Source organism: Pseudochaenichthys georgianus, chromosome 21 (genome assembly GCF_902827115.2).
Source record: "Pseudochaenichthys georgianus chromosome 21, fPseGeo1.2, whole genome shotgun sequence".
Taxonomy (NCBI): domain Eukaryota; kingdom Metazoa; phylum Chordata; class Actinopteri; order Perciformes; family Channichthyidae; genus Pseudochaenichthys; species Pseudochaenichthys georgianus.
Window position 1 is genome coordinate 26459079 of NC_047523.1, and position 26383 is coordinate 26485461.

General features: G+C 44.9%; 1 protein-coding gene across 3 annotated transcripts; it reads right to left on the bottom strand.

Annotated features, from left to right (window-relative positions):
• Window positions 1-107: 107 nt before the first annotated feature.
• bcl9 (BCL9 transcription coactivator) lies at window positions 108-25960 on the bottom strand. 3 transcript variants are annotated; one of them, XM_034109838.2, is made up of 10 exons: window positions 25576-25960; window positions 23557-23724; window positions 11058-11525; window positions 8955-9268; window positions 8351-8458; window positions 8023-8209; window positions 7194-7287; window positions 3493-5692; window positions 2627-2899; window positions 108-2480 (listed from the first exon to the last, which is right to left on the bottom strand). In XM_034109838.2, the coding sequence occupies exons 3-10, from the start codon at window positions 11342-11344 to the stop codon at window positions 1441-1443; spliced, it is 4503 nt and encodes a 1500-aa protein (XP_033965729.1). In that variant the 5' UTR covers window positions 11345-11525; window positions 23557-23724; window positions 25576-25960; the 3' UTR covers window positions 108-1440. The 3 variants fall into 3 exon arrangements, with proteins under 3 accessions (XP_033965729.1, XP_033965730.1, XP_071063108.1); XM_034109839.2 differs by lacking the exon at window positions 25576-25960 and adding an exon at window positions 25194-25537; XM_071207007.1 differs by lacking the exon at window positions 25576-25960 and adding an exon at window positions 24612-24816.
• Between the last annotated feature and the right edge of the window lie 423 nt (window positions 25961-26383).

Genomic DNA, 26383 nt, shown 5'->3' on the forward strand with positions numbered 1-26383 from the left:
TGTAGAATGACAAAGACACCACCTGGTCCACATCACTGACTACAAGTGAACAGACAATAGCCAAATGGTCCCATACATGCTCACACACACACTCCATAGACAACATGTATATACCAAAACAATATCTTTTATTTGTAGTCCATCACCACAGCCCTGGTAGGCTATTCTGCACCAAAGCCAATGGAGAAACACATGACAAGCTTATACAATAGAGAAAAAGAGAGGAAGTCAACTGGATGGTAAGCAGTACGTGTTTACAGTTCTGTGTCTCACTCTGGACACCACACCCGCCTCACTACATTTTTACCCGATCTACCTAGCTCTAGTTCTATAATACCTGGCATACCTGCTGTGGTATTCAGCCACTCCTGTCCCATTCTGCTGACCTTTAGGGGGGATTATTGCTTTGGGAATGATTATTACCCAGAGTCAACAAGAGTCGAAACAAAACGGACACACATAGCACATCTGGGTATTAGCAGTATTATTCACGCTGGCGAAAGTTGAGTCCTGAAAGTTTTGGAGCACCAAGACAAATGAAATGGACTGGGGATTATCATTGTGCTGCAAAGCTGCCAGGATCCTTACGCTTAATGTGTTGCTCTCAATGGTAAACACAAAGAAAGAAGACGCTTTCTGCAGACGGTCCATGTTTGTGCTTTTTTAATAATACTATTATCTTAATGAGGTCATAGTTTGGTTTGTTATACACTGGAGTTACAAAGGAAATTAAAATAGACTAAAATTCGAATAGCCCACCAATGGTAAACAGTACAGTATTTTTAGGGGGCATTCCTCCCCCAATGAAAGTTGGGCAAGAGGAGTTGAGAGGTCACTGATAGAATGCCTATACATACAGACACATACATACATACCACACAAACATACAGTCTGTCAAGCACGCACACACACACGTATATACTGTACAGAAACAGTCAAAACAATGGAGCGAGAGATGGAGTTCCACTAAAGTCTTCACAAAGCACAAATTCTTCTTATTCCTTTCTCTTGTTCCACATCACTTTCGTGACAAATTTGTTTTTTTAATTTGAAAAAAGTAGACATATACTGTAGCATTGCCACGCTGACTTTGAGTTAGGTTGATTCCATTTGATGTTGAAAGTCATCTTTATAGTCAGATAATCAAAAAACACAAGAACATTGCGAAATTGATGCACAACAATCCCATACATTCTTAAGTTCATGAGTTAAAATTCATGAGTTAAAATTCAATGTTGTTGTGGCAAAAGTACTCCAATCCTGTTTGAGTCTACCTTGGAATAGTTCCCACAGGAGGTCACTAGGAGACCGGTTAGCTCCGTTCTGTTCGCTTCTCGGTACATCCCGTCTCCTTTTATACCTTTACTTGAGTCCATCAGAGTTTTCTCCACATCCTTGTGTTTTGTCCAAGAACATTCTACATACAAGGTTTCTGTTGGATTAGAACATTCCGGGGCCCGGACTGAACCCCATGTCCATGTCACGAGGCCTCATCTGACCCCCCATCATCATTGTCTGCTGTGGGGGGCCGCCCATGCCCTGCAGTGACATCATCATGTTCGGTGAGCCACCAGGGCCGGGGTGGGCCATTTGTCTCCCCTGCATCATCCCTCCTGGACCCCCAGGAGACATCATCCGGTGCTGGGGGCCCATCATGCCTTGGCCCATGAATCCTGGAGGCCGCATTGCGTTGTGGCCAGGGTTGCCCATTGGCATGTCTTGGGGGCCCATTACCCCGTCAGGACCTCCTGGCATCCCCCCCATCCCCTGCATGGACATCCCCATCCTCGGTGGGCCACCACCCATCATGCCCTGCATGGGGAAACCAGAGGGGTGTGGTTGTTTCCCCCCAGGGTTGTCTCCCCCACCTCGGGGGAAGTAAGACAGAGTCTGGCTGGGCTTCTCTGATGGCATTATCCTGGACAGGTCAAACTCAGGAATGCCGGACGCTCCCGGCCTCATCACCTCATGAAGATCTGCTTCACTGAACCCACCCTGCATGCTGCTAAACTCTGGCCCTCCAGGGTTATTCGGCTTGCACATACCCCCATCACCCCCTCCCCCGTGAGACATGTTCCCCATTCGTCCTCCCATAGGTCCTCCATCTCCCTGGAATCCCATTGGATGACCAGGAAAACCTTGTGGACCAGGACCGTTGTGCGGGGAGAAAGGTCCCTGATGGGAAGGGGACTGCGTGAGGGGGTAGCCCTGGCCTCGGTGAGGATAACCCATACGTCCTTGGGGCATCATTTGGGGGTTTCCCATACCGGGGTCTTGGGGATTTTGTGACATCATCATGCCATGAGGCATCATGCCTGGGCCCATATTAGGGGCATTGGGAGAGGGCATCTGTTGGGGCATGCCATGTGAGAGAGGCTGGGATCCCATTTGATTCATTCCCAGAGGACTGAGGGCAGACATTGGTCCAGGGTTTCCTGGTCCCATCATACGAGGATTTCCTTGGTGATTCATTACCATACCTGCATGCAAGAGAAAAACAAGTGATTATATATACGCAACATGCTCTTTAGAAGCAGATCAAAGTGAAATAAGTATAAATATGGTCCAAGGTGATTGAAAATGAACATACAAATTAAACAAACAAAAGATGTATCAGATGTCTTACCATTGTTGTTCACCGACGGCAGGTTAGGTGAGCGAGCCGGGGGCGAGTCGTCATCAGAGCTGGCAACAGTCTTTATGGCGTCATGATAGAGCGGGGTGGAGCTGGGCATTGCAAACTTGGACATGCGTGACATCATGATGGAGAGGGGGTTCTGAGATAGAGTTGGCTCAGGGGGTATGTTGTACGGACTGCCAGACGGGACGTTGCCTGGATGTGACATGGAGCCAGATGGAGCCCCTGATGAAGGAGGGGCTGAGGGAGGGCCGTTACCACCTAGAGGATGGCAGGATGAGAGAGAGAGAGAGAGAGAGAGAGAGAGAGAGAGAGAGAGAGAGAGAGAGAAGAGAGAGAGAGAGAGAGAGAGAGAGAGAGAGAGAGAGAGAGAGAGCTTTTCATTCTCTGGTAGATTGTTTATCTGTGATGATGTGTAATGTGTGGTTGAGGCTCAGTGAGATTAAAATGTTGTGCCACAAGAGGGAGCTACTGGACCAGGAGCCAGCCAGCCCCACCCCTCATACAGATGTGTACACTTCCTGTAGAGGCACTTGATGATAAATACCCTCCACAACTCTTTTATTAGTGTTTTTCAGTATTGTAGACATATTCAGATTTAAAAGGATTTAAAAATGGAGCAGACATGTTTCATGGGATATTTACCACCACTTACATTAGTGACTAAAATGCAATAAAAACACATTCAACATCAATTTGATATCAACTCAAATCAATCAAAAGCTAAATATTAACTTAATTATATTGAATGAGGATACACAGAAAAACTATTCAAATCAATGGCAATTCAAAAAGGACAACAGTGGAGAGAGAGGGGATGCTGAACACAGATAACAATAGAAAAACGGGTTTACCTTGATCCATGCCTCCCATCATGTTTGGTGAGGTGATATTCAGGGGAGGCTTGCCCCCCTGAGGCTGGACTCCAGGACTCTGCATGGGTGGTTTTGGTGAGGATGCCCATCCTGGAGAGGGGTTAGGAAGAGACGGAGACCTCATATGAACAGGAGAGGCACCAGCTGATCCCATCATGGAGTGGGGGGATTTCATTGGAGCTGAATTTTGTTGAGGTGGAGGGGCATTCGGGCCAGTGGGACCAGTGAGCATGCCAGCCAGCTGGGACGGAGTCTGGGGGGATTTAAGGTTTCCAGAGGGAGAGCCCATCATGGGGGACTGTACTTGCCTCAAAGGAGGGGACTTAAGAGGGTTGATACTTGGAGAGCTCCCCCCTCCTGCTTGGACAATCAGATCTGCTGGCTTGCGGCCCCTCTGACCTTGTGAAGGGCCACCACCAGGGGGGAGGTGGTTCATACGGCCATTGCCTCCTGTAGGTGCAGATCTGTGGTCTGGACCAAAGCCTGGGTCTGTATGTGGACCCCTCATTCCTCCTGGACCCCCGGGGAAGGGCCGCCCAGGCCCCATAGGAAAGTCTCCTTGCTGCTCGGAGAAGGGAGGGCCCGGCATTGGTCGGCCATGTGGACCCATGTTCTCCATTGGAGGTCCTCCTCTCATTCTCATGATCTCATCAGGACTCATATTCATGGAGGGATCTCGTAGCTTGGAAGGGTGCATATGAGGTCCTGGCCCAGGGCCGGGCCCCATGCCAAACTCAGGCCCCATTTCCCTTCCCCCCATTCCCTGGAGCCTAGAGGATGGACTCATAGGACCATCCCCGGGCATTCTGGGAAACATGCCCATGCCATTACCAGGTTCCATACCACCTCTTTGGTGCCCCATCATTCTCTGCATGTCCATCATCATGCCTGGAGGGAGGCCCTTCTCCCCCCCCATACCTTGGTGAAACATTGCCTCTTGAACTGACTGAGGATTTGGGAAACGTTCACCACGACCCCCTGGACCAGCAAACATTGGTCCTCCAGGGAAACCTCGTGAATCTCCCATCCGGGGTGGCATGTCGTCAGGCCAACCCATTCCAGGCCTGGGGGGTCCGTCCATCTCAGGGTTCATCATACCAGAAAAGCCAGGCATCCTCTGCATATGTGGGGGCATACCCCTGGGGCCGGGGCCAGGACCAGGGCCCATGCCCATGCGCTCCTGGTAGTGCTCCGGTGGTCCACCTGGTCCTCCCCACATCTCCCCAGGGCCCATCTGGTAGGGAGGCGGGGGTCCTCGCATCATCCCACGGGGACCATGGGGGTGCATCATCATGTCTGGAGGAAGGGGCCGGTGTTGCATTTCTTGTTTCTTCCTTTTCTCTTCATAAAACTCTTGCTGTAGCTTTAACCAGGCCACCTGTTCGGGGGTCATCTGATCCCCGTCTCCACAGCCCACTGGACCCCCCATGTGTGGACCCATGTCATCCTGTGGGAAGGGGGGCATGTCCCTGGGACCATGGGGTGGACCATGTGGTGGGCCAAAGGGGGGACCTTGGGGTCTGGGTCCTCCTGGCCCACCTGGTGGTCCGAGGCTCTGAGACTGCGCCATCATAGCCTGCAGAGGGCCTTGCTCAGATCTACGCGGGGCACCGTCAGGGCCTCCATCATGGGGTCCTGGATGGGATTGTGGGGGCCCACCTGCTGGGGCATCACGGTCATCGGGGAAGAGCATGCGCTGAATATCGCGCAGGGTCTGCAGGGAGCGCTGGCGATGCTCCAACTGTTCTTGGGACAGACCCTCTGTGTTGGCCTCCATGTTCAACAGCTCCTGGGCCAGCTGCTGTTGCTGCTGCTGCTGCTGGGGTGTCAGACCTGCTCCACCAGAACCTCCACCAGAACCTCCACCATGCCCTCCTTCGCCTACTGGTGGAGGGTTGAGGCCTGCCTCAGGTTGTGTGACGGGGGCCTGGTCGACTGGAGCTATAGCGTTACTGGGGCTACTGCAGGGAAGATTTTTGGATTCCATGCCTGCAGAGGACGGCCCTTCCTGTGTGAGAACACCGGATTGGCTCCCTTGGTTTGAAGGCTGGGGGGGGGCTGGCTCTGCCATGCCAGGTAAGGACGGCTTGGATCCAGGCTGGTGGCTCTGATCTTGGGCATGGGACGGGGGCTGCTGGGGAGGCTTGGAGTCATTTCGGAGGGCGCTTGCTGCATTGTTCTTTAACAGAGAGGGACAAAGTAAGGATTAGATTTCGACACTCTAATGCAAGAAAGCATGTATGTATGTGTATTAGAGATGTTAAGAATCACCGATTCGCATCGGTGCACCGGCATAAACGTTCAAGATGCGAGTGCACCAGTTGAAAGAGTGCACATCGGCTACAGTTTGGGTTGAACCGGGTTGAACTCGCGATGCATCGATTGCGTAGCGTCTTTGCATCGGTAAAAAACCGATTCATTCATATAAAATCCCCTCATCTTGTCAACGCTCAGCAGAGACGATCTTTGATATTTGCTTCGCCACTACGGAGGCCGAGAGTCTCAGTTATCAACCCACACGGAAGTTGAGGAAAAAGAGAAACACAGCGCACCGAAAAATACCTACAAATCAAACGTTTGGCAACACTTCGGATTGTTCAAGAAAGACGGTGTAATAGTCCTTTATGCTATATAGTTGACCGCAGGTCATGGAGAGTAATAAGGTATCCGTAGACCTTTGTATGAGGTATCTTTATTACTCAACAGGTCTACAGCCATGATACATAGATCCGTCCTAGATGCGGGCTTGCATACACACAGTATCACTCCGCCGCCGCACCCCATCAGTAACGTCCTGATGGTATATGTGCGCAGCACTATATACTACAGACGGTCAACTTGACAAATCGCTCGCAAATTGTTAACGATGCCGAGCCACTTTAAAGTACACACGTAGTACGAGGAACTTAGCGACGCACATAAAGAGTTCTGTCAGAGAGAGTGGTGTTTAGTTTACAGCAGCTTGTGACGGCCAATAATAATTTAAATGTCTTCCTCACTGTAAGCAGTTATGAAATACCTGTTTGTGAAAGGTTATTTGTATTCTTTATTGTTCATATAGAACCCACTGCTTTCTGCTCACTGGTGAGTTAGCCTATGAATGAGTGTTCAGCACATCAGGCTGGCAGCTGTATGGGCATTGCACCATGGTAGCTGTTATTTGTTAATCATGAGCAATGCATCCTTACATTGTTTAACTGTGAGGTGTTATACAATTGTACTGTACTCTGGAGAGCTTTTAAAGGTAAAAAAATAAACGGCATGATGGGATGTGCAGTGCCAAATATGTAAAGCACTTTTTTGTTAATGTATGATTTTCTGCATATAAGGAATAAAACAAAAACTCTCTGTCGTACCAAATTGAAGTATCATTATTTTTGCATCGTGTTGCATCGAATCGCATAATGTTGAATCAAATCGTATCGAACTGTATCGCAACAGGGGTGAATCGTATCGCATCGCCTGGTGTTTCAAATGTATCGTTAATGTATCGTATCGCGGCAACGTATCGAGATGCGCATCGCATCGGCCTCCGTGATGGAGATGCACATCCCTAGTGTGTGTGTGTGTGTGTGTGTGTGTGTGTGTGTGTGTGTGTGTGTGTGTGTGTGTGTGTGTGTGTGTGTGTGTGTGTGTGTGTGTGTGTGTGTGTGTGTGTGTGTGTGTGTGTGTGTCTTTACCAGAAGGTGAGCTTTGTCCTTGCTGTTGGAGATGTTTTTCATGTGGAAGGCAATGATGTTTTCTGTATGGCCAGTTCGAACTGCATCAGCCGCTCTGAGGACGAAAAGGCAGACAGACAGATATCAGTCATCAGAAACAATAAACATGTGTGCGTGTGTGTGTGTGTGTGTGTGTGTGTGTGTGTGTGTGTGTGTGTGTGTGTGTGTGTGTGTGTGTGTGTGTGTGTGTGTGTGTGTGTGTGTGTGTGCGTTTGCCCTTTGAGAGAAGGTGAGCCGGATGAATGAGTGCCATGATTTAACCATGAAGGTAAAACCAAGGTCAACGAAGCAAACAAACTACTGCATACACACACACACACACACACACACCTTGCACAGAGCATCCACTTCTCAACAGGGTGTTAATCTAAGTGTACCCTCCCACTGAGAAACACACATGCTCGTGCAGATACGCACATTGGATTTAGGCTATAACCGGGAAAGTTGGGGGACGGGAAGAGAAGTGGTGGGAAGCAAGTATACTATACACACAAACAGCTGCAACAAACATCAAAGACAACAACAACAAGCACTGGTGACAGGGGCACAGAGATAAACTTCAGGCAATTGACATTGTTAGTGATTCTATTTAATTTTAACTGCAATTCCACAAAGGGTTTCACTGTGGGTGTATGTTTTGCTTATGCAAAGAAAAAAAAGGGTTCAAGTATGATTTAATTATCCTGCCTAAATACAAATATTTTAAAAAGGCATAAAGATGAGCTAGAAGTAAATAATCATAACTAAACAACGGGGATGCATAATATGGATTTTCTTTCAGATTCCTTACTTGTTGGCCATCTCTGTGGTGAAGACATAAACAAGTTTTGTGGGCGGTTTCTGGCCACCGGCAGGTTCTGTTGTGGAGCTCTGGCCTCCCATTGTATTGTGGGAAGGCGTGGAGGAGCGACTGAGTCCGGCGTTGGAGGTAGAATGTGAGACGGTGTCCTGGGGCTTCACGTCACTGGAGTTACAGTCTACAAGGACACAACAGAGCAGAGTTTTAGGACCAACACGGGCCTATGGGTAATGCAGTTCTACTGAGGAGCCGTCATAAGTCAAGTTGATCAGCGCAGGGACTGCTATGCATGCTTGGAGGCACACGTTAACACACTTACTGAAGAATCCTTTGTCATCTTCGTCACTTTCTCCCCCAGAGCACCAGTCGGCTCCACTGTACGGCTGCCTCCTCTCCGCCACACACATCCTCTTCACCCTGCTGCTGTCTGCGCACACACACACAACCACCAGTGGGCCTGGGTTTAACTATGTTTTTAAGATTCCACCTGACTGTTGCAACAAACATCTGTTTGTAGACGAAGAGAAAACTAAATATACAGCACTTTTTTTTTAAATAAAGTTATGAAGCGATACATGATAAAAGGAGCACAGCAAAGACCAACCAGATGCATTGCAGCAACAACAACACAAGCACTGCAGACATGATTCTATTAAAGCACTGGAGTCGTTCTATATATCGAGCCATTCAAAGCAGCTACTAGGGACTCTTAAACACATGATAAAAAGGTGCCCCTCTTAATTAAACTACTTTACAATTCTGGTGAGAATAAAAACCTGATTCCAAATAGTCTCAGAGATTGCAATTAATCCTCAAGATTGGCTGTGGCTGTTGCACTTCACAAGAAGGATGTGACAATGTCTGAACGCATTAAGAGAGGATAAGATGATAATGATCGATTGCTACCTTAGCGTGGTTCTTACCTTTCTCCTCACTCGTGGGCGTTCCGCTCTCCGGCTGATCGAACGACTCCACCGAGGTGCTCCTCTCCCTCTTGACTTTAACCTTGGAGCTGGAGCCAGAGGTCAGGCCCTGGCCGTTCTTCAGCCCCATGCCCCCCGACACATTCTGCGCCCCTTTGGAGCCAAGGGTTTTGGGGTCGCAGGGGGAGGGCTGTGATTGGCTACCAGTGCTCCCTGGTTTACTCTGATTGGGCATTTTAGAGTCCATCTGGGTGGCAGTGGCGGGGGACATGACGGGAGGTGAGCGTACCATGGCCTCCGTCTTAGGTTTAGGGCTGACGGACAGAGGAGAGAGGAAAAGATAATGGGCAAAATTAATGGAGAAAAAAGATGGAGGTCATTTAATTTCCCCTTTTTTTTCTTTGGAGCTGTTAAACCAATGCTATTACGGCGTAAGAACACTGTATAGGGTTATTGGGAATTCCTTTTGCGCAGTTAAACCTGAAGGCTGCAGAGCCACAGCCAGGCCATGTAAAAATGGCTGCTGCTTTCTAGTTATAAGAGCCTTTAGTTCAGGCAACAGGACACATCCAACTGGCAGAGAACTCCCTTACCACACCCTAATCTCTCTCTCTTTCTCTCCCACACACACACACTTGTACATGTAGCATGAAACAAATGCCAAAATGTCCAAAAAAGCACAGCCGCAGCTTTGCACACTTTGTACATTGCATGTACATTCACAAAGACACACAGTTAGTAAAAAAATAAGGCAAAGCTCATCCAGACAGCTGTTTCCAGAGGATCCAGAACCATGAGTCAGCAGGGGAAACTTCCAACCTCAGTGTACTCTCTGACCCTGGGACAGCTCTGGATCACGCCCAGAGACCTTTCAGGTAGCAGAACGGAGTGAAGAGGCTGATCTTAGATCTGCATTACTTTGACCTACAGAGGCTTTCTAAACAGCACAGGCCTATAAGACTTAGTTTCACTGCTCATAGCCTACCATACGCACTTGGTAATATCTTGCCTTGATAGCTAGTGTTGACACTTTTAAACAGGAAGGTCTCAGCCTTTAATCGATGTGTGTGAAGATTGCACATTTTCTCAAATTAACATGAGCTTTATCCAGGTCATCCGATTCCCACAGAAAATAAAAACTTGCAGGCTTTGTAACAAAGCATTCAGACACTGGCAATACAGGGATAATAAAAGTGTGACAAAAAACAAATGCTGCCTTAGAGCCACGCCTGCAGTCTTCTGCATCAGCTATTTAAATGCAAAACCCAGCACATTTTGCAACTTGCAACTAACAAGGTATGAGTTTCACAACATACACTGGGATGCACTCATCACTCAGCAACCAGCCAAAGGACGGCCTAACTTGGCATGTTTACATGACTAAAACGCAAGAACATATTACATTTTGAAAGAAAATGTTTCCATGATTACAAGTACCGTACTTTTCGGACTATAAGCCGCGACTTTTTCCCCCATTTTTTTTGTACAGCTACCGGCCACTAGGGAACCTCCTAAATCTATGGATTTTACAGGTAAAATTAACCACCTTTAACGCTATGGGCTCTATGACCGGTCCGCGCCCGCCACCTTTAAGCGGCGGGCTCCAGCAGGAAAAGCTGGAGGCCGGAAAAGAGTGAGACAGGTAGCGCGCCAAAGTAAAAGTGGAACCGAGAGACAGAACGAGAGCAAGACAGACGGACAATTTAGCTGCTGCGGCTCATATGCAGGTGCGCTTTATAGTCCGAAAAGTACGGTAGTCTCTTTGTTTTTGTTCAAACATAGACCTGCTATTTTTTGTTTACTTCATTCAGTTTTGAAAAGAGGGTTGCGTGTTTGTGTCCGTTCTCTCTTCCCAGCTGTTAGTAAACACTGACAGCTAATGTTTATTCATTTCTGGACACTGAGATGATTTATTTTAAGTTTATGTACGTGTGCTTCCTCAGTAAACCATGTTTGTGGAAAGACAGGACTTCAGTCATCAGCTGTTAGTAGTCCATAATAACAGTGGCTAGAATTAAAACTTGATTTAGTGTCACTGACAAATACAATACAGGATCTCAAAAGCTTAAACACAGACACGAGAGCCATGCTGGAGCCACTCACCTCTGCGTGTTGGTGGATGGAGAGTTCTTCAGCCTATTGGAGTGCATTGATGGGGCTCCCAGGACTACAGAACATGGTGGAGTGATGAGCTGGTGTGGACTGCCGGTGTGTGCGAGCGGCGCCTTTGCGCGCACGTTCCTGGAGCCAGGAACAGGGTTCCCGATGTTTGAGAGGTTTCCACGACCGTCCTTGGCCTCCTCTCGCTCCTTCTTGCCTCGCTCCTTCTTGTTGAAATGTGTTGCTGCTGTACCTGCCGCCGCTGGCCTCTCCTCTTGGACCTCCAACATTCTCTCTATGTCCTTGTCTGTGAAGGTGTGTGCGCGCTCGTCTCTGTATGTTTGCGTGCGTATGTGTGTGTAATGCGAGAGAAAGTGTGTAAAAACAATAACAAGAGTCCAGGAGTCTTTTCTTGTTCGCTGTGTATTTATGAAACTCCCCCAAGGGGGCTTTCAACGGCCCTTGGGCACACTGTGAAGAGAGAGAGAGGACAAATAACAGTTAAAACACTGGAAAGCGGGCCAAGTCTGAAAAAGTGACACCAACACAAAATCTTTTTAGTATCATCTATTTATGTAGGCTCGAAAGGTGGTTGTTAAAAGTAGTTTTCTCTTGCACAGTAACGTCGGTCAGATTAAATTCATATCCGGAGAATGGATTCACATTTTGATAATTTCCTAACTACCTTTACTATACTATCGAATAGAAAACAACATTGTTCTATAGCATTACAATTATGACTCCTGCAGCATTATCTCAATCTACACCGTGTTGGAAAGAAAAGGTTTGTAACATACTGTTTTATAGAGCTCCACAGCTAAAATGGTTGAAACGAGCTTAGTTTGTAGTTTATATTTTGGGTAGAGTCACAAGACAAGAAATGGTCTATTCAAGTGATGAACAGAGAGCACCATAGTTTCTTCAAAATTTTTATCTAAGGGCTCCTATTGGAATAATAGTTTTATTGTGTGTATAAAAAGATGACGATTGGTTGATATTATCATCCGATTTTAAACCTCTAAAATATCAACACTGGTAATGGCCTGACATCTGTAACCAATCATTTGTCAGGCTTTTTGTTTTTGATACTTTACAGGCTTTGGGTGTGATATTGCTTACATTATATATATATATACACACACCACCAGCACTAAAATGCAACTGGAGCAAACAGTGAAGTGTGTTGGAGGAATGGGGGAGGTGGTATGGCGGTCTCAACTACCACTGTGTTTGAGAGAGCAGCCCAGTCAGTCAGATTACATTGTCATCCTGAAAATATTTAGGAGCTCTTCCAAAAACACTCAACATTGTAACTGGCTCCAGAGTTGCCCTGGGGAGAAGGAAGGAGGGAGGGAGGGAGGGAGGGGGGGAGGGAGGGGGGAGGGAGGGAGGAGGGAGGGAGGGGGCGTCACTGGGAACCAGACAGCATACACAGACTCCTGCTACAGCAGCAACACTCGTCTCTCGCTGGGCTGCAGGAGGAGTGATTTACAACTCTCGGGGCCCTCAGATCACTTCTGCACGCGAGCAGAGGCCGGCTTCTCCGCGGGGGAAAGAGGGGGGGGGGGGGTACAGAGGAGCCTTGTGTCTCCAAATTACACTGATTAGACTAACCTTTAAATATAAGAATAGACTTTCTGACCCAGCAGTTGGGGCTTTTCAGAGAAGCAATGGGCTGACTATTGATTGCTCGACTGTGATTTGACTCCGTGTTTATTTACAAAAGAACTGCTTGGAAAAACCTCTGTTCTGGTGAAACCACCTTTTCGCATGCTTTGAACAAAACTGTGGGAACAACGGCCGCAACACATATCAGCTCTTCTTCAGCAGGGATGTGCAGCACATTGAGATCAACAGACATTCCACACGAGGGCTCAAACTATGGACCGGGTTTAAAACGTTCAAAAGTTAGTCTAAATAACTTCCTACCATCAGCAGAGCAGAGGTATTTGACCTCAGATCAGTACGGTGTTGGTAGTTAGAGCAACATTTCGAAGTAGGACAGGGAGTGAGGGAAGATGTGATGAGAAAGTGGAACAAACTGCTGGAACACTGTCCCCAAGTGCTCAGTAACATCACACACTTGCTTATAGTTGTGCTTTAAAATAAGAGAGAATCATTTAGTGTACGTAAAGGCCAGGGCATGCAACAAAGTAGTCCACGTCAGGGGAAAAACATTTCTATAGCTATTCCAACGGCTTCATTAGAAATACTTTTTATCAAGAGCCTTGAACGAGTCTTACTCATTTTCACAAACTTAAAATAACATGTTAAGAACTCAAACAGAGAGCTGAAGACATAAGATAAAATCCTTCTTACTTTAAGAGGGTGTGAACATAGGATTTTTTTGACTTCCACTATTTGCAGAAGGCAACCATTTTTATTCCAACATCAAAAAAGGTCTGCGGGACAGTTTCAGATGCCGTTTGACCGTGTGAAAAGCACATTGTTTGAAGCATAGTGCCGTGATGGTTCTAGGTGTTTTGTCAAGCCTGCTGTGGTTAATGTGGCTGGGCAGTGACCAGGATGAAGCCCCACAGGGGCCTTGAGACATGATGGCGGCCCGTTGCAATCCTACAAAAATATACTCGGTTAACTCAAAGGAGATCGCAGAGAACCAGCCTCCTCCCTAATGCAGCCCTTACTATCATGTTTTCCCTCAAGGGGTGCTTGTGATCTAAAGCCAAACCTGAATCGTACACAAATGCGTGTAATGTGAGAATGTACACGCATGCAGACGCAAACAGCAGGACCTGTCAATCACCTGTTCCCTCCAATCACACGCTAACGAGACACTAATTGGGGAGCTTGCTGACATGACTGTCATAAGTAACGCACTGACACACAGACGCATCAGACGTGCACACTAAAGCCCACTGAGCGCACACACACAACAAAACTGCATAGAGGTAATCACAGAGATTTCTCTTCTTCTATCTCCTGAAAGAGGCTGACCTGTCTATCACGGCACGCACGAGGCGCTGCAGTGCATGCTAGTTAATGGGAAAACGGTATAATGAGGCTCTAAAAATGAGCTTCTTGCCTCTGATATAAATACGAGGATCCACATGAAAAGAGGGCAGAAAATAGTTCAATTCAATTAGATTTGGGTTTTTGCATTGCGGGTGGCATTTAAAGAGAGCATTTCATTTCATGCTTATGTAACAGTCGTCGCCCGCTGGCTGAGTCCAGTGCGGAGTAGACCTGCTACGTCACCCACGTTCCTCCGAAGGGGAGATGGGAGGCGTTTCAGTAAAGTATCACTGGCACGGTAAGTGAAGGTGTGTGAATGAGAGGAACGTTGACCATGCTGGAAACAAAATCCACTTGAATTTAATTTTTTAATGCATTAATAGTACAAAGACTTTATTTAAAAATAATAGGGAAAAGACACGAGTGCAAACACACACCAACTCAGGCCTGCTGATGTTTCAGCCTTATTTATGCAAATCCCATTTTGCAGTTCAGTCACAATGGAGTGTTGCTCTCTCTCGCTCCCCTACGCGCTCTCCGTCTGCTCGGCCTCCATTTCAAGAATTTAGTCCATTATTTGTTTAGGCCTACATCAGACACATTATTTCCACCTCCCCTCACAGTTTTCTGCAAGAATATACAAAAACGCACAGCCCATCAGCCAGGAACCATGCCGTCTGGGGAAGCAGCAGCCAACTCTCTCATACAAAAGCCTTTCAATCTATTTCCACGAGGCACAACTTATGTGCACCCAATATTCATTCAAACCAAATTACGTCATATGAAGTCTCGAGTCAAAAGTTGTGCAACAAAAACCATTGAAAAGAGGATGCTTGGTCTGTAGTACTCCAATATGTTCCAACATGTGTTAAAAAGCATCCACAGGTGGTAATAATTAGATAATGGTACATTGAAATGTGTACTTTGAAAAGAATCCTCCCTCATCAGTATCTTGAGAGCAACGTGTTCAAAAGCAGGAGACAAAACTGTTTAGTATTCCCACGAGACACTCGTGTTTGCTTTTCATTTCACTCATGATGTGAATCATGCATTACGCCTAATGAGGGTCTGACGTGCCTCAATGAAGTGAGCACAACTGACCAACACTGTCGGACAATTTGGTCCTTCGTTTTATACTGAATATAAAACCTTCTGGTGTGCAGGAACTACTTTTTCTATATTTTAATAGAGCCGAGTAATAAAGTCAGTTATATGACTCATGAAGTTAGCAAAGATTAGTACCTGAACAAACAGATACCACATGCATAGCATATTGAATTGAGGATGTCTGACTGTCTATGTATTAAACATTTCATTTGTAGGAGAATTAATGTGCTGCTTCTTTCTTCTTCTTGAAGTCGCAGAGACTAGCATCCTCTTGATTATTATTACACCAGCGCCAACACTTTTTTATTTTCTCAGTTATTGCTTTGGTAAACACATATTGCTTTAACAGCTAATAAGATAATAGCAATCCATTATTTATTGTGCAGGTATAAATAAAGTAAAAAGCCCAGTTTTTCCGTGTGCATAACCAGTTTCTTTACAACAACCGGTTTCGACACAGACCTTTCGGGCTGCTAGTGAAGAAGTAACTGCAGAAAGCAATACACCACTCGAGTGCAAAAAACAACACGAAAGTACAAAAAGCAAGACTTCTGCTGCCCTCCAAGCAAAGCTTTGCAGGACATCCCACAGCGCCCTGGCTGAGGAAACACCTGCATGCTCACCTGTGGGGGGGGGGCTCCCTGAGAGCACCATCACATGCCACACCCTGCAGATAGCACACATGACTCACGCTCGGTACATACAGAATGTCAGGAATGCCAAGTGTCACTAAAGATAGAGCTGTGACGCCACAGATGTAACATTTGACACGATTCATCTCCCATGACAGGCGAGGCCACCCAAACAGGAACCGCACGAGTATGACTGAAATATTAGCAATTAAAATGTTCACATTGAACTGCACACAAAGTACAAAAAGCACACAGCCACACCCATCTGGCATCTCCAGATACATTTTGTGAGGATATTGTAGGGCGGACAGTTGGTGCCATCAAACATTTTTAAACAATGAGAATTTTGATACACAATGTGGATTTAATAATTATGCAAAGGTAAAGGCTGACTGTAAAACTAAGACAGTGTGGTGAGTTCAGAAAATGACATCACTTTACTACAATGCAGCATTTAAAACTATGAAGGGATGAATCTTGTCTCATATCTACAGTGTCGCCCTACCTTTCACTCAATCGGTTACCCCCAGTTTCAGCTGTCTTCCCGCTGGTCTTTCCGTCCTGCATTAGTACGACTCTCACTCCCCCACCCCCGGATCATCCTCTCCTCTGGTCCGCAGACGATGCCCCTCCATCCCCGGGGAGGCGACATGTGTGTAATGTCACATTTTGTCATATCATATCGTGGTGACAGAAGCCTCGCCGTGTCCATCACATTGATGGAAGTGGCAATGAAAACAGGACGATGAGATACAGGGGGCTGTGATACAGATTACCCGGAGGAGGAGGGGGATTATTACACAAGTCGCTCTCTTCACAGAGCGTGCGGGTGGGTGTCTGTGTCTGAGACACACACACACACAGCTGACTCACTAGTGACACATCTGCTGGCGTAGCCTGGGCACGGTGCCATGTGTGGCGGCCAGCTCCAGCAGCAGGACTGGCACTCAGCACTCCGCTCTGATCTCCGTCTCACACACTTCACCCTGCTCCTCCATCTCTGTCCATCTGCCCTGCGTCTCTGAATCTCTGGATATGTGTGTGTCTTGCTTGCACGCACGCGCACACACACACACACACACACACACACACACACATTCAGACTCACCTTTCTACTCTCTACGAGACAAAGACTCCATAACCGGCAAGAACAATTTGCCATTATTTCTAAATACAAAAGAAGCAATGATACGAGATAGGGGCTTTCCAGTATCGAATGGTTTTAGTACAATAGAGGTTAACATTTGGTTGTAAGAATTAAAAGGTAAACGTCACATTTAGGTTGCAGATATTGCAACGTTTGGAATATACAAAGGAATTAACATAATTAAATTATTTCACTAGAGGGTTTTTGGTCAATTTCAGACAATTTAATTGATATTTCTTTTAACTACTCAGCTCGTCTCCAGATAGCTGAGAAATGAAAGCCAAAATGAAACACCACGAGCAGAAATTAAGTATTACTTGTAAAGTTAAACACCTACATCATTTGCACATCTTGAGGCAACAATGTTTCTTCTTTATCAGGAACATCCAACCATGCTCTCTTCTACTTGAAGTTATGACTTTGCATCCACATTGACTTTCAAATGTTAGCACAGCAAAGCCATGACCACTGGAGCTACAGACAGACCAGGAGTCCGCTTCCCCGTCCTACTGTGAAGCACTAGGGTTGTAATGTATCAGCTGTAAGAAGAGAACTTCAAAGGTCGTACAAGTGAGACCCCGACCCTGGACCCAACCTGGACCAGGTTCAGACTGATTAGGGTTTGGGGTCTATTCATTGAAATGCCTAATACACAAATGGATCTTAGAAAATGTGTAGTCAGCTCAGATGTTGTGATGTGTCCAACTTAGAGCTGCTCTACTAATGAAATACTAACTACGATTATAAATAAAATAGTGCCCTGTCAATTTCATTTTGAGAAAAGGTTTTGGTACGGTGTTATACATTTGTTACTTCTAGGATATGCACTGGGTATAAAGAGCAGTCTGGTTTGGGGGGAAAGATTTGACCCATGTGACCAATTGACTGTATTTGGGTTTGTTTGGGTCATTTTGGATCCAGTCTTTCTCCTCCTTAGAGACATTGGGTTAACAACGGTTTTCCCGAAGGAAGGAAGGATGCCTCTCTCTTTGACTTGTGGCTAAACAGAAACTCAACTTGCTTCAGAGAAACTGCGCTGCCCTCTATGCAGACCCCTTCTCTTGACAGTGCTCTCTAGTCCGTGACTCCCTCCCTCCATCCTGGCGGTCGCTCCCACACTCTAGCCACATTCCTCCTCTGTTCATGCTGGGAGGACGTCTCCCTGTGGCTAAAAGCATTGTGGGAAATCCCAACGAGCAAGCCCTTAAGAGGCCGACTGTAAAGTGTTAAGGAGGCTTGTGTTTCTCTGTTGGTGGTCAAAAGGATCTTCTTGCAGTTGTATTACACACTCACACATGAATGTTATTAATTCTCTTATGCTAAACCTCCCAACTAAAAGCAGAGAAACATCAAATACCCACATTTAAAGACGCCGCTAGTCAACACAACCTACAGCGAGCAAACCCTCCATTTATGGCTCTAGGGATATTTGGCAGGAAAGGAATGACATTTTAAGATGTGCAGCACAAAATATTTCTCTCATAAATTATTTCGGTAAATCACTAACACAAACAAGGTGACTTGTCAGACCGTGTGACACAGTTCAGGCATCTCCACTGACCTGGCATGACGTCAAACAAGACCATATATATATTTTACTCAAAGCAGAACACCCAAAGACACACACAGTGTGCAAAGCATGCACCGCCTCCTCTTCTATCGAACAACAAAACGATCACTCTGGGGAGAACACGAGCCAGATTGTGTCCCTGAATTACCCCAGTTTGCAATCGGGTGTCATTCCCATGGAATTTTAAACACACTGGCAAAAGACCTGCTCGATTAGATATACAGGCACAGAGCAATATGCGTGCACATACTCATAGCATTACACATGGAAATACTCACATGCGGCGGTAGTTAGCCGTCCTAGTAATGTCTGAGATGCAATGAAAGCTGCTCTGCAAGTTTATAGCATCTGCTCTTCCCTTGAGTCTGAGCTTGCGTTCCTGCGAAACTACTAATGGTCTGCAACAAGAAATGTTCACCTAGCTATTAACCACATGCTAATATGCTATAATCATTTAGTGTTTAGCCCATGACACACAGGTAGAGATGCCCAAAAGGTAAAAGTAACCTGCCCATTCATCGAGATATAAGAGACAAATTGAACTTTCTCTGTCACTCATAACACCTCGTCTTCTCAGGAGAAGAGATGATTAAGCTGCACAGCTGTTAAGCTCTAGGAGATGCTTTAAAACTAAGTGTTGCAATATTTGAGGTGCAATATGGACTTTTTAATCTACATTTCTACCCTGTGTGTTTTGGAGCTTCAAGCAAATGGCTCCAATGACTTGACAGTGAGCCAAAAACAAACGTGAAGGACGAATGGGAGATGTGTGCAGTTCAATTCTAAGCTGTGGGACCCTATTTGGAATTCATGATTTTCAAATGATGTGAATATGAGGCACATCCCGCTCGACGCCATCCAGAACTAAACTGGAGAAGCAGAAAGGAGGGAATGTTGATGTCTCTGCCCAACAGACTGCAGACACATCCCTGCGAGTTTGACAACACACTGCCTCCAATTATCTGCTCCACATAATCCAATATGAAAAAGCCACCAGAAATACACCAACAATCTTATGAATCCACAACATTACCGAACTGTAACACTCAAGGCATCACATAGCATGTTAGCATCAGTACTTTAAGTATCATTACTACATTTCACCGGGAGGTCCCTGCCAATCGTAGTGATTGACTGATTTCATGGAAATGACTACGATATGTTATTTGTGGATTTGTAGACTGTTTCTAAAACATTTGTCAGCTTTTCAAGGTTCTGCAGTAAAAGAAAAACTACTGGCAAAATGGCTGAGAAGCAACAATCTCTGGTGGTTACATTTTAACTCAATCTAATAGTAACCAATACACGGTTAGTAGTTTAATTTGTTAAAAAGCCACTACTGTATACCCTACTCTACTCTGCTCAACCGAAGAATATAAAGGATTGAACATACCAGAAGTTTCCTTCCACAAATCACTTAATAATAATTTGACACAGCAGATCGCTTATCGATGATCAAATTAAAAACCCAAGCTCAATGAATTGTGTCACATGTTATGGGAAACTGGAGCGCAAGTGAGTGAATATATTTTTTAATAACTTCCCGTAGATGAAGTGGAGAAATGTCAACTTAAACATCACAGCCTGATTGAAGATTTCTCTCTGAACCACTGCGGTTATTATTGTGCCACAGTGATACATTAGACTTTGCTAACTCAAAAGAGTGAGCCTGGAAGCTAAGGAACTCGGGCAGTCTGATCATAGATAGCCGAGGTGATTGCAGGTCAACATGGCCCCCAGGTTCCTCCTGAGAGCCGCTGCTTGAGAGGACCCTCCCTGCGGGCCTGGAGGACCAACATGTCTGAGCAGTAACTGTCAATCACAGCACAGAAACATGAAGGCAGAATTATAGGTACATTCTGACTGAGCCAGACACGTCCCCGAGGATCCGGTGTGAGACCTCCTACACCAAAAAAGATATGAACTGCAGCCAGTAGAAAAACCCATTCATATTTAAAGCTGTTACCGTTCGGAAAAGCAAACTAAGCTTTAAAGATGTACTATTAGAGGCTGGTCCATAGAGACGTAAGACATTTATTTAAAAAAATAATGTCATCTTCCAGCCTTGTGTGGCCAATTTCCTTTATTTTTCTAAATTATCTTTATTACATTAGTAAAAAGTGATGATGTTTCTTTATATCTTTCAGTGTAGAATTTGAAAAAGGAAAACAACTGATACACTTATTCTTCAACTTGCTGAAAAGTCTGTGTGGTGTAAATGGTTACAAATTAAATAGATATTTCTGTCAACATGTGTTCCATCTGAAACATTCACTAGTTTTTGTATCAAACACTTTTTTGTGTATTTTTTTAGGGATACGTTGATTGCAATTGTTCTCTCTCTGAATACAGATTGTGATATCTAAACTTAGGGTTCTGGCTAATATCAATCAAATAGCGGTTTACTTTTTGTTCTCCCTAAAAATATATAGAGTCCAACTGAGTTGACTCAGAAATTAAAGGGTGGGCTAGGTACGTTTGAGAAACCGGCTCGAGATACTCTTTTTGTTATATTCCATGGAATGCTCTTAACATCCCGATAGCAATGAATATCTGAAGTGCTTTGAAAAAAAGAAAGAAAAAAAAAATCATCTGTGGAAGCCGTAGCGCTGTAAAAAGCACGACCAATCATTTTAGCCAGCCCGGCTAAAATAACTGGATGGCCTACCTGCCTGTCAGCCTCCCATCAGGGCACAAACTTATCTCGTGCCCTCATTGGTCATGTGTGCGTTTGTGTGTGTTGGAGGAGGGGCTCTGTAAGGAAGTGGCAGATTTGTTCCGGCTGTGTATTTTCAAATTCTAGCGCACTCAAGATGGTTTCTTCAAAATTACCTACCCCACCTTTAAATGATTTAAAGTCATCAAAGCTTGTATTATGCCCTCAAACTGTAAGTTAAATCTAGTAGTTCTGAATCCTCTTCAACAAACGGAGGAAATAAAAGGGGACTTGTGTCAAGCCTTACTTTCTTTGAACTGGAAAACAAATGCTAAAAAAGGGAAAAATACCCTCTATTAATACCATTTTTGAATCTCTTCTCTTCTCTTTCTTTACTGAATTCACATGCTCTGCCGGCAATAAAGTCAATTGACTGTAAAATAATTGTACAGAACATTTGTATATGTTATATATAATAGTTCAGCTATGTGTTAAGGAGTGTTATTTCCCTTGCAATACAGCAATAATCCAACATCACTCTTAATTCCCAAACAAGATACATTTGCAAACATATCATAGTTACTGTACTTTGAAGCCTGGCTATTGTAAAGTCATTCAGCCGATTAACTAAATGATTTTATAATTAATTGTAAATAAATTGATATCTCAATCAAAACTAAATCAGGTTAATGGGAAGTTGATGCTTTTCTTCGCTGAATGTAAATACTCCTTAGGACATAAGACAAGGTTTGGAACAATAGATAAAACAAACACTTGGGTCTTATTAACTGTGTGAATGAGGAGCCCCCTACCACCCACTACACAGACGATAAGACAAACTGCCTCTCACACACACATCGCTCCATGTCATACACAACACAAGCCTTTGCGAGTTTTAATTAGAAAACCCATGAAGCAAACAAGTGCACGGAAACATGAGGCCAATACACAGAGGAGATAAATAAATCCTTTGCTGCTTTACATCAATATCCATTTCCCTGCATCCTTTCCCTTACTGTGGTTTTGGGTTAACACACTTCGAATTAGATAGCAGATAAATAAACAGTGTGGACAGCGTTCTCAGGGAGAGCGGCCTGACGGTGGTGTGTCCTCAGCGTGTGCAGATGTGAGAAGAAAACCAAACATCGCACTGATAATCCGAGAGCAGTGAGGTCCTTTTCCTCAAGACGCATCCCTGAGCATCAAGAGCGGCCGTGCAGAGGGAACTGCTCTACAATTCAACGCCTCTCATCAGACTGCAGCTATCAAGGCAGGTACGTCCATAGATAAATGTCAAAGAGATAGTGAATGGCGTTAGGAAGAGCCTGTGCTCGCATGCTTACTGTTGCATCAGAGCCGTTTAGAACTATGACTTTAAGTGTTCACAGACAGGAATTATGATGGAAGAAAGTTGTATCCGTTTAAAAAATATATATAGGGAGGAGTATGACTTAATTGTGAGAAGATGACAGACCAATATATTTAATTAGTTCTGCTTTCCTGATTTCTACATGTTGTGAATACAAATATTTGCTTTACTACACCGTGGCTTTGCTAAAAATCCACACCCTTTTCATAAATGTACTACTACCTTGAATAGAAACATAGTTCTGTACTGTATGGTAAGACATTTAGTATTATATTTCCATCAATTGCTAATCATTGTCATTTTGCATCATTGGCAAGTGTGGGGTCGCTTGAGATGTAATTAGATAGAGTACGTATTTCTACATACTTGTAAAGCATTGCATTCAGGGATTCTTTGCAGAGAGTATTGCTATTTTCCGTTCCCTTTTGGGTGTATCCGACAGGTAACCCGCTAAAAGGTTTTGAAAAAAATACATTAATTCACGGGTCCGGGCTTGGGTAAAAAGGAAATCAGAGATGGAATGATTGTGCAGCTTTTCTAACATCTAAATGTGTTCCCATTATGAAGCATAATCAGCCATCATGATTTTTGTATTGTGAAAGCCGGGAGAATGTGCACAGCATTACAACACCCATAGAAGCCGTTAGAAAAAGAGGAGGAGTACCCAGCTTAAAGCCGGGTCAAAATAAAGCTTTGAAGTGAGTGACTATGAAGCCTGTGTTTTTAATCACTGGTCAGGATGCATGACTTTTATTAACAGGTTCGGCTCCAGTCTGGATTGGACTTGGAGATAATTGTGGGTCACAGGTCGTTTCCTGTGCTGAGGTTAGTGGGTGCGTGCGTGCAAAACTAGTCCTGTGCAGGATTCTGAACGGCATCGTAAACAGGGTAATATGTTAGATGTGTTCCTGCCATGTTTTATGGTATTTGGATCTTCTACAGTTATGCTTACAGAGGGAAAAAAGTAATAAATACATTGGGATGAGAGAACAGGGAAGAAGTGTACATATATTAAAAAAAAAGAGAGGTAAGAGTTGAACTGGGTTACCTCAGAAGCCCCCCTGCCCTTTCAGCAGGGCCTCATATGGAGAACCAGGCCTCAGGTCCCCTGGGCACTGATGTCTGCTCCCCTCGACTCCTCCCAGTCAGCCACGGAGGCTGTGCAGGAACCTGGATGGCCCACTCACGACACCCTACAGCCACAAGTCATTCACACCTGGAACAGAGGGAGACAACTTTGCTCATCGGGTGAAAAACAAACAAGCAAATGGCAAGGAAAAGCACTCAGTCTCCCATGTTGACAAGACCAACATGAAGCAAACACATAACCAGCGCAAAGCCTGGGTCATTAGGGGCTACAGTAACCGTGTATACTTGCCTTTTTAACCCAGACACTCATTTATACTTCAGTTATCGACCGGTGTGCACATAAGGGACTACAAAACAGCAAATGATACTCTACCAAGAGCTTGCTGGCTTCTTTGCATCCAAGACTACTTTGTCCTTCCAAATATCAACTGTGGGAGTGATAAAATGGCTTTTTTTAACACCTTTGTAATGCAAAGAAAATAGGGTAGGAGTAGTGACCATCGAAAGGATAAATATGAAACAGCTTGAAGACTATGCAACAGATAGACGTCGTGGCAGACGGCAGTGTTGCCTAGCAATTGAAGAGACCAGAATCCAGAAACAGGAAGGTCTGCAGTTCAATCTCAGTAACTGGCAGGTATGCTTCAAAACACTGATAACAGCATCAGCTCAAATGACTAGAATATAAACTGCAAGAATGCATAATATTTATCTTCACATTTTTAAAACATTATGGGAATAAAATGCTGGATACATACAGATAATATATTATTGAGTCCATGCAATGTGTGCGTTATCTTCTTCTTCTTTTTTTAAAAGGAAAAATAAATGACAAAGTGACTCATATCATACGGTTTTCTTGTTCTAAACATTTCTACACCTGTGGATTTTGTCACTCACAATTCAAGTTTTAAAAAGATTGTTAAAACTAAAACACTGAGCACATTCTTTGCCAAGTTTTGCTCTGTTGGTCTTGCCAAGTTAACACAGCACAATGCCACACAAGTTACTCACAAACGGGCCTACTCGAGGAAGTCGTCCTAAAATACACACAGGCACCTACAAAAACTAAAACTCTGCAAATAACCGTAAAGCTCACAACAAGTACGGAGACTACACTTCCCCCCCTGAAATCTCAGTGCCTCACTGGACAACTCTTGGCGGACAAAGTAATTCCATGGCGCTTGAAACTCCAGGAACTTTTTTTTCTTTTTCCTAAAAGAAGTTGTTCCTGTTTCGCCAGAGAGCTGGGGGGGAAGGGAGGACTTCAGCACTTGCATTCATGGAGCGTCGGCCAGCGCAAACAAAGTCTTCCCCGAAGAGGGAGGCACTGGACGGCGGCTCAGAGCGAGAACAACGACGTCGGCCACAAGCACACACAAAGCGAGATTCATTATATGGCTTTGTGTGCGAATAAAACAATCCGGGCCCTCCTTAGGCAAACGTTCATTTTCAAGTTAGCTCCGTTCACGATGTAACAATTAAATCGCTCGGCAGATGATAGGGCTGGTCGACACAATCAGCAGCCGAGGCCTATAATCTCGCTACGCGTTTATAAATCATATCAAACACATTTTTAATAAAACAATACAATACCATTGGCGTGGTACTCCCGAAGAATGCAGAACATGCATGCTGCATTGTATCCTTTTTTCATTTTCACCAAGCACGGGCGGTCCTCCAGTATAATGGGGTAAAAACCAATATTTCTCCGCGGGTTTTACACCATGCTGAAAACATCGTGAATAATCCGCTTTTGGTGCACTGTAAAAAACGGCATTTACGGTGGAAAGGGTGCTCACTGTCTGCCAGGCCAGACACGACGTGGGTTTAGCTAGCCAGCCTTCGGGGACAGAGGCAGAGAAGAACGGATACCGGAGTGAGATGTCCCCGGGAGGAGGACCCGCGTGTGCCCGTTGCCAGGAGGCGAGCTGTGGACCGACACTTTTCACCTGGAAACCAAGAAAGAAACACTCACCTGGAATGCTAGCTTAATTCTCCGTTTTCCTCGAACGACGGATTCATAGCGTACACTAATCAAATCACAACATTATCACGGGAACATTATAAAATAGAAATATGTCTCCCCCCTTTCGCCCGAGCTTTCCAGTGGTCCTACTCCATTACATCCCAGTCAAGATTTCCTGTCGTCTCTCCACCCCCCTCCGTTCCAGCGCGATGGTTTAGCCCGAATTCTAAGTAGCAATTCTAGGTCAGGTCTGTGTGCCAGTGAATGTTACTGTCGGACAGCAGCGAGACACCAGCGTCCACCCAATGTTAAACGGTAAACACTTGAACATTTAACACAGGAGGAATAACCAAAATGTTTACATGTATTTTTAGTCAATACACTCTTGTCTTTGTGGAGACGTCGAACGTACCCTTATGAAAGAACTTGGGAGTAGTTGACAACACACTCGAGGAAGTTTTGACAAAGTTTTAACCTTATTCTTACTAACTGGGCTCCCCTGGAGACCTCATTACTTTTTGTCAATAATTTTTTTTCCAATGACTTTGTATTATTGTAATTTGTAATAAGATACAGTCTCAACGTAGGCTATTTTATTCTTCTATTTGTTGTTGCTTGTAGAATATGGCTTTTAATGTTACTAGTATGGGTGTTGAGTAGCCTGAAACAACAGCTTTGAAGAGCTGAGACATTAACTTATTCAACTGATTTGTTGATTGACATGTAAATAATCTGCACATTTTGATAGTTGATTGGAAATGATTTTTTCTCTATAGTTCCAGTTCCCCAATAATGTGATGCTGCTCTTCTTATGTGA

Coding starts and splice junctions, on each gene's coding strand:
- bcl9 (XM_034109838.2), bottom strand. CDS start 11,344: ATGTTGGAGGTCCAAGAGGAGAGGCCAGCGGCGGCAGGTACAGCAGCA. Junction 8,459..8,954: donor GCCCACGAGTGAGGAGAAAG/GTAAGAACCACG, acceptor GTGTGTGCGCAG/ACAGCAGCAGGGTGAAGAGG. Junction 2,481..2,626: donor GCCGTCGGTGAACAACAATG/GTAAGACATCTG, acceptor TCTTGCATGCAG/GTATGGTAATGAATCACCAA.